This window comes from Diadema antillarum, unplaced genomic scaffold (genome assembly GCF_040938485.1).
Source record: "Diadema antillarum isolate AM-2024a unplaced genomic scaffold, OU_Dant_1.0 seq00000685_RagTag, whole genome shotgun sequence".
In the NCBI taxonomy this organism is placed as follows: Eukaryota; Metazoa; Echinodermata; class Echinoidea; order Diadematoida; family Diadematidae; genus Diadema; species Diadema antillarum.
Window position 1 is genome coordinate 234,767 of NW_027271590.1, and position 11,494 is coordinate 246,260.

The window sequence follows — 11,494 nt, forward strand, 5'->3', positions numbered from 1 at the left end:
TTGAATTTATACCAGCAAGCTATAGTCCCCAAATTGCTGTGAATATGCATCAGACATTGTTGGAATATTTGTTGTGTATTACACTATATAGGTAATTCATGTACTTTATAACTGTATTACATAAAAAAAAAACAGCAATGACAATGACAATAACAAAACAACAATTTGAAGAGAGATATACTGGTACTCTTGTGGGTTTTTTTTTTATAAGAAATGTTGAAATCATGAAAGATGAGCAGCCTCCTTTGATTTTTTTTTTCTCCTGAAGTGGCGAGTGTTGACCTTTTCCATGTTAAGCTACGGTGGAGAGTGGGAAAAAAGGGAATAAGTGATGGAGCCAATGGATCAAGTTTCCCATCAATCTTTCAAATTGGACATTCTTGTACCATCTTGAGGCAAGCTGCTGATAATGAAAAAAAAAAAGCAGAAAGAAAAAGAAATGTGTGTGATTTGTTTAGAGTGAACCGTGGGAGCATTTTGTGTGCGATGTTCGATTGGGTTCAGCCATGAAGCTAATGTTGCACATGTGAAGTGCATTTTATTTTCTCTGTATTTTTTGCTCTCTCCCCACCCCAGTTTCCTTCCTTTATGTTTAATGCTACAGACATTTTTATTTCTCTCTCGGTCGTTCATATTTTCATATTCATTTTGAACGTCTGACAGTAAATCCACTAATTGGGTGCTCCATACAGTATTGTGTAAATTGAAATGAAAGCTTTTTACAGAGCAGAGGTTGACATGGTATTTCATTCCTCATACTCTGTTGAGCACTAGGAGGAAATTAATGCAGAATATGTTTCTTGAAATCAACTTGATATGACATTTGCAGTTTCGGCAGGATACAGTGTGTCTGTCATCTATTCGGAAAAAAAAAAGAAAACAGTATGTGCTCATTTCCTGAGTAACTTCATTATTCTGACGTGATATTTCAAAATTATCTTATTTCACATTATTTTTTTTTTTGAATAGCTTTCTTCTGTCTATATTTCAAGTACGTATTATCTTCTTTTTTTTTGTCACTTGTCAACATGGCAGAAAAGAAGAGTCAGATGATAGCATTTAAAAAGTCTGGTTATACTAAGGTTGTGTAAAAGTAGTGGCATAAGATAAAACCAGCACAGACGTACACACATGCACACACGCACACACACATACATACACGCACACACACACACGCGCGCACACACACACACACACACACACATATTTATACAATGCCACAATAGTATGTGGAATTCTAAACATCAACTTGAGCCTACTTAAATGCTGGGGACTCAACAGTTTCTTATTAACAAAAGGCACTTGTCCTGATATTAATTTCTGTGAGCAGAATATTATTGTTGACATAGGATTCTGACGGTCTCTCTTTTCTCTGGAGATGGAATAGAAGTAATATGCTGCACCAGAAGATGATAAGCTCACTACTTTATGAGAGACGAGCTTCACTGCCTGATGTCATGCGATTCCAAAGTTGGTACGCGAACCACCTGTCCAGCTCTCGGGTATCTAGAAATATCAAGACTGCAAATATTTTTACTCGATCATCAAACAAATTGAAAATTCATGACATCGTAGTGTTACATAATGTGACTGAAACTACACTGTAGTTCCGTTTTACAGAGCTGAGCTATAATGGTAGAGTGGTCAAATGATTATGTTTATTCTATTGTCTTTTATCTGCAATCAATATTAAAAACAATAACCTTTTGGGAAGCATGCAGCCTTTGTTTTTGGGAACTGCTTTTTGCTTTGTTCGACACTTTAATTGCTTGGGAGATGGCATTGCCATTTGGTATGCATGAGAATCAGTCCAGGGGTCCGTTTCATGAAGTCATCACATAAAAGTCTTTACATAAATCTCAGAATGGTCAAAGTCACTCATATGTAGCTATGAGGAGACCTTCAAAGAGAACTAAAATCCATTTTGTGAAGTCTCTCATAAGACTTTCATGAAATGGACCCGAGATGTGCACCTAAATTTTGCCTTCAACAAGAACTGGTGGTCAATAGAATCTGCAAAGTTACATAAAGTTCGGAAAAAATTGATTAAGCCAATAGCAATGATAATATATGGCTGCCAAGTCTCCCCGATTCCACTTGAGGCTCCCTGAAAACTCAAATGTTTCTTTCATGTCATAACAAAAGAATGTACAACCCCCCTTCCCCCAATTTGATGATTGATATCACATAACGTAAACCAGACATTTTCATGTGCACAAAACAATTTGTGAAATTTGCGAGGAGCTAAGATTAGTGAAAGCAAAATACACATGAAGGGTTTTGACTACACGATGCACTGGGTGCCGGCGGCAGTTCACGAAAGTTTTACAGTAGTGAGATGGATGCAACACACTAGTGTCTCCCTTGCCGCTCACTGTGACCTCCCTGATCTGGTGTGTGAATGTTGACGACTCTACAATATGCAGCGTTGCATGGACTACCAGTACCCATTGAGGTCCATCGCTGCATCTATGGATGCTTCAATATAAAAGTCATTCATAATGCTTCACTGGCCACAATCCATGGCTCTCAAAGCTGGATATGGAGGAAATCCAAGAGAGAAATTTGGGGGCTTCAGTTTGTAGAGTTGTATTTTGAAATGAATCTTTTTCTCTCCAGCTTTTCTTTGCTCCTCTCTCCTTCTCCCTTTCCCTTCCCCCTCCCCTCTCTCTCTCCCCCTCTGTCTCTACCTACCTACCCCCTTTTGATTTGTCTCTCATTTTCTCCCACAATTTGATATTGGGATACTTTGAATTTTGGTGTGCCAGTTTTTATTTTGTCAGGGCTCAACGCTATGATTAGGTTGTCACTCTCACTCACTGTCTCCCCTTCTCTCTATCTCTTTCTCTCCCTCTCTTTCTTTGTCTTTTTCACTCTTCTTCCTTCTCCCCTCTCCACACTCATCCTCTCCCCCATCTCTCAAAAGAGGTATAGCCCCATGCTGGATATTGGAAATAGAGAACGTCAGAGATATTTAGGGTGATAAGTTTGGGGATGTGTCTGTCCCGACAGATTTGAACTCTGTGCGAGATGAAGTTTGCAATCATAGGACATGCAGTCAGTCCTTGTTTGCTGTTGTTGTTGTTGTTGTTGTTGTAGTAATTGTTGTTGTTGTTGTTGTTGTTGTTGTTATCTTTGCACTCCCTTAAGAAGTCGGAGAGGCCCGAGTTGAAAGTGTAGCTCTCTCCAAGTGGGTAGATTTGCAGAGTGTTTGCAGGGAACCTCATTAAAGGCCTCCCAATCCGTAGAACTATACTAAAAAAATTGATCTGACGTTCTTCCTGATATTGTTCTCGTCTAGACCTTTCAACTCAAGACTCCTATGTTTAATAATTGAGCCATTCAAAAACTTCTTAAATCTGAACATTTATTCAGAAAATGTGCACAATATAACAGGGCTGCACACTGACCCATTTTTTCCTACCTGTCCAACCTGTCTGTCGGACCAGTAGGTACCCAGTTTTTCCACTTTTTACAGGCCCATTCCTGAAAAGGTTACTGGTCCAACAGTAATTTTTGCCAATCTGGACTGTCAGACAAGTGCCAGCATGCAGCGCTGAATATAACATCTTGTAACTTTTCGAAATGAAGACCTCCCCTCTCAAAATATCAGATACTGATGACTGTGTAATTGATTAATCCTTTGATATACATTAGCAAAACTGTTCTGCAATGTTTATCACCTGATTTGTTCATTTCAAACCGAAAACTTTTGCTTTGAAAGTGGTTGGTCCGTGAGCTGACAAGAGACATTGCCCTTCAAGCGCAGGATGGACGTACCCGTTGAGACATGCAGGGCATTGAGAGTGCACAGCAAAGCACGTGGAAAACATCTCGGCGAGCCTTGTCCCTTGTTGACTACACGTGTCACTGCACGGGCAATCCCACATCCCCTTTAATTCAGCCACTTAAGAATGACATTTGTGGCCCATTAGTCACTGAATCCCAGCTGAATTCCTGTTTCTCTCAAGTCCTCTACTAACACTTATTGCTGCAAAAAAGGGGTGGGGGTGAATACTGTGAAAGGGCAAATAGACATGGAAAAATATAATACATGCAAAAGAAAAAAAAAAAGATAAAAATCCTCCTGGAAGCAGCCCTTGGGGACTTAGAATATGAGAGTAACACAGATAGACTAACAAAGTGAAATATGCTAACATGACCATTAGGCATGAGTAAAGGTATGGGGAAAACTTGAGTAGTAAGGATTTGTGTACTTATGTAGTTTGTAGTGCATGAAAAAAAAAGGAAAAGTCTTCTTTTATTTCTAAAACTGCAATAAAACAAGACTGAGAGGTGAGTAAGAGAGGAAAAGAGGAAAGTGAGGAGGTTAGGAGAGAAAAAAAATCATCCAGCAGTATTAGGTGGGAGGGGGACATAAGAAGATAGATGCCGCCAAGTGTGAGGAGAAACGAGATGTGAGGTCAAATTGGTCTGATAGAAATGAGGTGGACAGAAAAAGAAAAAGAAAAAGGTTGATATGCTGGCTGTAAAGGGGAAGGAAGAGGAATATCCATTAACTTAGAATTAGAGAATTAGGGGATTTTTTTTAATACAGTAAAACCTCTCTATAGAAGAAGAAAAAAGTGGCTATTATGGACAGGTGGCTTTCCTCTCAGGGGAATTTTCATTAGTAGCTGTATATGGCAGGTGGCCACTATAGACAGGTGGCCTTTGAGCAGGTTTGACTGAACATATCAGAGTAAAACTACAGGATAAGATATGTCATATGGTTCACGTTTGCTAATAGCAATCGTGGGTGGTGCTTTCTGTTTTGGTGCGTGCCGGTTCATGCAAATGTAACGCATCCAGGCTGACATCCTTGACTTCAGACGTTTTCATGGACTTCACTCATTTGCTTGAGATGAGATTGAGCTCTCGGTGATATCTCATTATTGTACACCTTGAGATGTGGTGTAATTGTTCCATGGTGTAATTGTTCCGTGACCTCCAACTTGTCCTCAAAGAGTCTGCCACAAATTGACTTCTGCATGTCCCCAGATCTTCAGGCATGTAAGATTCCATGATCATCACAACTGAAGCAGGTGTATAGATATGCTATGCTCTTGCAAATAAGCAGCAACTGGTTCAGTGGCACGCAAAGTGTTTATTAAATGTAGATTAGAATTCTAAACATGACATCCATTTATTTTGTTGTGTATCTTAAATAGATATGGGGCATAGAGTTGATGTGGATGAGAGAAAAACAATATATTGCAGTGAAACTTTGTGGGAACATTAAGTTGAAATGGGCAGCAACAAAATACTTGTCAAAGATCAGCACGTTTCGTGTTGAACGATTTGGTGCTTGTTTGCATCATATGTAGAACGTGGTAATTTAAGATGTCAAAAAAAATGAAACCAACTACAACAAAATGGCTGAATTGCTCTCAAAGTGATATGTAATTTGCTGGCTGATAGTGAAAAGTTATTACAAAAGGTAGGGCAAGGGGGAATAGAAGTCACGCAGGGAGGAAGGTGCATTGGTGACATGCATTCATGCCAAATGACAAGAAATCATGCAGCTTCCCTTTTGCAGTTACTTTTGTGGAAAGACTTTTTTCCCCAGGCTGTTAATATGCCAAGAGAAATTTCCGTTCTTATGGCATGCTTGGTAAGTCCTTGATGTCGGATTTGTATTCAAGCACCAGGGTGTACTTGGAGTGCTACAGTAGCTCTGGGATTTTTCTCCCATAACGACTAAAAGCGAACTGGAAAGGAGGCGCTTGCACTGTAAGACGGCCTAATCAATTATGCAGGTCACTATATATGAACATGGTTAGGGATTTCATCCCGTTTAATAACCTTTTTTTCATTTGTATCTCATTTCCCCTCAATTCCCACAGGACTTTGTGCCAGAGGTGTTGCAAGAGGATGCCGAAGCCGGTGAGGGTCAGGGCATGGGTCACACTGGGGTCAGAGGTCAGCACCAGGCCTACGGAACCATGGATTCGGGCAATGAGCACATCTCCTACCAGCCTCCCGCCGACACCGAGTCCTCTGAACAAGAATAGGCTTGAACAGGCCCTGCTAGCTTCCATCCACTATATATACCAGCATGCTAGGTACAATGAATGACACTTACTTTTCCGATGGTATAGCAACCCTAGAGCTTGTATAGAAACTATTCGAACGGCATTCTTCTTTTGTTACCGCTTTCCATTTTGTTTTCACTCATGATAACCTGTGGATGCAAAAGTCCCCAAGGAAGGTGTGGATTAATGAAGTGAGAACAACCAAGAATCATACACATCATATTCACCTCAAGTACATATTGGCAAAATGCCTTGCTCCGAATTGGTGATAGGAGTATTTCTATCAAAGGTGATGAGACATGAGGATTATTTCTATGGGAGGTGACAAGAAATGGGCTGGGGGGAAAAAACCAGCTAAACTTGCTGCATTGGCAGTTGGCCAGCTGGGAAGAAATGGTTATTTTGTTGTCTAGTTCATTGAGTTGTTATCTCGAGAAGATGTGAATACATACACAAATTTGATTGCTGTGATTATCTGTCCAAGGAGGAGCCAAAAGGCAAAAATTTAATGAATGGGATACAAAGGTCAAAGGTCATGTTCTAGTCACAAACAATGAGCCCTTAATTGGACTAGGTAACTAAGAGACAAGCTTAGCCTCCAGTGTTAGACAAACACCATGAAAAACCCATTGGCTAGTGATGTGCAAAGAGTCCAGAGCTGTCCAAATAGTCCTTTAAAGAAAAAGTCCTGAACCACCACCAATTTGACATGGCTCATTTCAGCTGAAATATAATGTACCAATATCTTGGAAGCTGTAGTATATTCAGGCGTATTCATGTTTTCTGAGTTATTCTGTGGATGAGCATAAAACAAGTATGACTTTGTATTAGTATGCAAAAATGATGTCACACCGTATATGGGTTGTTGTATGTGGACGATATCGTAAAGAAATATGGAAAATATGATGTATTTTAATCAGGAAAACACATGTAGAAATGACCGTGCAATGTTTACCTGTCAATGAATATCAGAGCCATATTTTGTGTCAGTATAAAGACTGCATAGATGAATATTTGTGTATCATTGTATAACATATATAGAACTATAAAGAGCTATAATATCTAATCATTCACAAGTCTACATTACCATAGGCTAATACTACATTGATATTAGTTTTGATAAATGAGCTGATATGATATGAAGCCCATATAGACAATATTATCAATGCTTTCTCTTCTGTCTTATTTATTATCATTTAAAGGAATTATATTACTTTATTTAGATGTCATGGTAAAACATTAGATGTAAGTATACATAATGATTCTTTGCTCAGTAATTCTTACAGCAATGACTTTATCATAGTTTTCTAGTGTAAAATCTTTTCTTGAAATCACTGTCAAAAGAAAAAGACATTTATATCAACACTTAGCTGAATACCATTACACCAAAGATATTCACTGCAGGTAATGGAAAAGACTCTTGTTACATTTCCCATCAGTAATACAGTCTTGTCTACTTATTTGTATTCACTGATGAAATTCAGTTCATGTTAATCTGAAGCAAAAGCTATTAGGGAGGGTTTGAATATGATATTATACCTGGCATACCTCAGTTATTGTTCCATAGTACTCCTGTTGTACTCCTTTCAAGAGTAAAAGACTAGCTTACTTAAGTGCATCCTGTTGTAAGGGATATCTTATAAATATCAGCAATGCAAACTGTCATTGCAGTCACCAATCAGGTGCTGCCTGTCTATACTGGTTGCCGTGGTAATTGTAGTTGCTATATGAGTTGCGATTGTTGTTTAGAAGTCTCTAGTGAAAATGACCTTAATTGGGTTCCAGCTCTCAGATGATTTGTTTCAAAGAAATAGAAAGAGGACTTTTGTTCATCATCTGACACTATACTTGTCGTAGTCCTCTCTAGACCAATTGGGTGCTGACAGTAATCTACAGGCACGTGCCACATCTGTAATAGAAGAGAAATCTGTACTGTGATCTGTTAAGCTGATAGTTACACCAACCCCAATAAGAAGTGACATGCAGAGATTGCACGTGTCCCTGCTTTACAGCAGTCTGAACAACATGTCAGGAAGCAATTTATTTTGTCAGAGAGATTATAGTCCGCTGGCTTTCACTCACAAAGTCTCGGTGAACCAAGCGTACTTGGCAGGCCTGCAAAATCCGCTTTCCTGTGTTGGCAGTGAATAGAAGGTGAGCAAAGTTAAATTGAAGGCTGTCAGTAAGTTCGCCATGGGGAAATTAGTGCGGCTGACAGGATATGAAATATATAGACCCTTTGACACATTCCCATTCATTTCACCGTCTTTTGTGATTTGGCTAGATTTAATGAGCAGGCAGGAAAAGGGGAAACTGCGAATGTTTCACCATGTCAAGTCATTGCTTGATTTCTTTTTGTGTGTGGGGTTTTTTTAATGTGTGTGTGTGTGTGTGTGTGTGAGCATGCAAGCATATGTGTCTGTATGTTCAGTTGTGCATTGTCAACTGCAGAGTAACATAGCCCTGCCTTTCTAGAAGATTTTATTACTTTTTTTTATTCATTTTTCCAAAGAAATACTAATTCTCTCTTATGTAAATACATCAGAAAGTGGCACGCCATATTGAGAGCAGCGAGATGTACTGCTGCTGTGCCATTCTCAGTTTTTTTCCGGGACTCAATTGCTGTCAGACTAACCAACCAACCAACAAACAAACCAAACAGACACAACCGCACAGATATGACAAACAATGAATTACGGGTGTCTGACACTCGAATTTCACAGGCAAATGTCACCTGGCCTGACCCCAGCCATCCAGTTATCCTTTTTCTTTTCTTTTTTTCCCCCTCAATATCAGGCGTATAATTTATGGCCCCATTTCACGCCATCCTGGGTTGCCCAACTGGGTCAGACTGTATCGCGTTTCTGGCGAGAAAACACCCCTCACAGGTCCATAGTGAAGGAGTGGTGAGACGCTTTATTACATGTTGCGTTAGAGATGCAATTGGCTGAATTCCCAAGGGTGTGTGCTGGAGGCATGCAGCAAAGTGGAGAAATAGGAATATGCATTGATGATGTTAGTATAGTGTCTAGCCCAAGGATGTGTTTTCCAGTACTATGTTCTTCCTCACTGTGTATGTTCCGTCTTATTTGCAAAGCATTTTTTTACTTTTTTCATGCTCGAACAGCACATAGAAGTGTTTTTAGTCTTATCCTCTTGTTACTAAGTTTACATAGCAGAAGAACACAGTGTTATATTGATCATTTGTATATATTCTTGTGTGATTACATGCTGTATGTGTCATAGGATCCCAAATTCCTGTCTTTTAAGGTTTTAGTTTGCTTAACCCTGTTATCTTTAGTGACTTAGATGGAGATTATTGCTCCAAACCTGGACTGCTTCTGTATCATATACTGTAAAACCCAAAATATTTACAGCATGAACCTTTCATGAATCGCCACTGGCATTCAATGCTTTGCGGAGACAAACATTTTTGCATGCATTTTACTTTTGCAAACCTTGGCTCCCTGCGAAATATTTGAAAGTTTCACACATGCAAAAAATTTCTGGTTTTACAGTAATGTGTAGCACCCCTCTAATAATTGGTACACTTCATACGTGTCTGGTCTCACTTCTTGTAACAATGTTGTCACTTGTAGAGGCATGGAGAAACAGGTTTGTGTGTGATTCAAGTGGATGAAGGACTGGTATTAGGAGTCTCAGTCCAGTCAATGATAGAATGACATGGGCTGTCCTTGATGCTTTTTTTTTTTTTTGCCAGCATTGTTTGCCTGTGGTGTTGGCTAGTGCAATATTTTGTGTGGGAAGGCAGAATATTTTGATGCAGTCCAAAAATAACAGCTGGTTGATGTCATGCTTGCTGGAACTCTTTCTGTGTCCCATCTTATTAGATGCTTCCTCCTTCCCACCACTCCCCCCCCCCCCCCAAAAAAAAAAAAAGAAGAAGAAGAAGAAGAAGAAGAAGAAGAAGAAGAAGAAGAAAGAATTGGATGGAAAGGCTATATCTGGGATTATCAGCTTTGTAGTTTTTAGCTCACCTGAGCCAAAGGCTCAAGTTAGCTATTGCGATCGCTCTTCGTCCGGCGTCCGGCGTCCGACGTCCTGCATGCGTCGTCCGGCGTCCGTCATGCGTAAACTTTTACATTTTCATCTTCTTCTTGAGAACCCCTCGACCGATTTTCACCAAACTTGGCAGGTAGCATCCCTAGGGAGATAGGATCTCAATTTGTTCAAGTGGGCATCATTCCCTACCTGGGGGGCCCCCAGATTAGAGGGGCCCAAACCCCCCAAACTTAAGGAATCTTAAAAAAATCTTTTTCTCTAGAACCAGAAGTGATCGAGCTAAGTTAATACTATGAATTAGTACATTGATGACTGTAGTTTCAAGTTTGTTCATGGTGGAATCAGGGGTGCCCCCCCCCCCCTTGGGACCCAGGGAGGGGTCCTAATGGGGCCCAAATTGTACATTTTCATCTTTTTCTTGAAAATGCCATTATGAATTTCCACCAAAGTTGACAGGTAGCATCCCTAGGGGGAAAGAATCTCATTCCCATCAAATGGGCACCATGCCCCACGTGGGGGGCCCGAGGGGTCCTAAATTTGGACCGAAATTGTAAATTTTCATCTTTTTCTTGAAAACCCTATCAGTAATTTTCACCAAACTTGGCAGGTAGCATCCCTAGGGGGATAGAATCTCAAATCCATCAATTTGGCACCATGCCCCCACCTGGGGGACCCCAGGGGTCCCCCCCCCCCCCCCCTCCTGTAAGGAATCTTTACAGATTTTCTCTAGAACTGGAAGTGATTGAGCTAAGTTGATACAATGAGTCAGTATATTGATGACTGTTGTTTCAAGTTTGTTCATGGGAGAATCAGGGGTGCCCTCCATACCCACCCCCTTGGGACCCAAGGAAGCAGGATGGGATGGGGGGTCCAAATGCGGGCCTAAATTTTCATCTTTTTGCTGAAAACAACATAATTGATTTTCACCAAATTTGTCAGGTAGCATTCCCATAGGGATAAGATCTCAAAGTGTTTGAATGGGCACCATGCTTTCTTTGGGGGCCCCAGGGGGTCCACACCTCCTAAATTAATGAATATTAAATAATATTTTTCTCTAGTTCTAGTAAAAAATGATAGGGCTTTAAGTCTTTTTTCCCAAGCTGCATAATCCAACATTCTGTAAAGTACAGTGTACTTGGCAGGTATTTTTACCAGTGTGATGGAATATGTACATGGACTCCATGCCCCCATTCTCAAAGCTACCCCCACAAGTTTTCAATGTTCTCAGGTAAGAGTCTGCAAGAATGCATGGAAGGTGAACTTGCGATACTCAGGTGAGCGTGTGACCCGCGGGTCTCTTGTTTTCTATGGAACAGGAAAGTGTCAAAAATATGACGATGGCAGAAATGATCCATTAAATGTACTTTTTAAGTTTTAGAATTTTTCTGTTATAGACCTCCCTCTCTCCATCATGTTTTAACATTTGAATTCACATG

At 40.1% G+C, this 11,494-nt stretch overlaps 1 protein-coding gene across 1 annotated transcript in view; it reads left to right on the forward strand.

Moving 5' to 3' along the window:
- Positions 1-7,184, forward strand: part of LOC139737193 (CSC1-like protein 2) — a 54,278-nt gene extending 47,094 nt beyond the window's left edge. Inside the window, exon 4 of the mRNA XM_071647870.1 lies at positions 5,847-7,184. Within this exon, the coding sequence (XP_071503971.1) occupies positions 5,847-6,014 (168 nt within the window). The 3' untranslated portion in view covers positions 6,015-7,184. The remainder of the gene's footprint in view (positions 1-5,846) is intronic.
- The last annotated feature ends 4,310 nt before the right edge of the window (positions 7,185-11,494 follow it).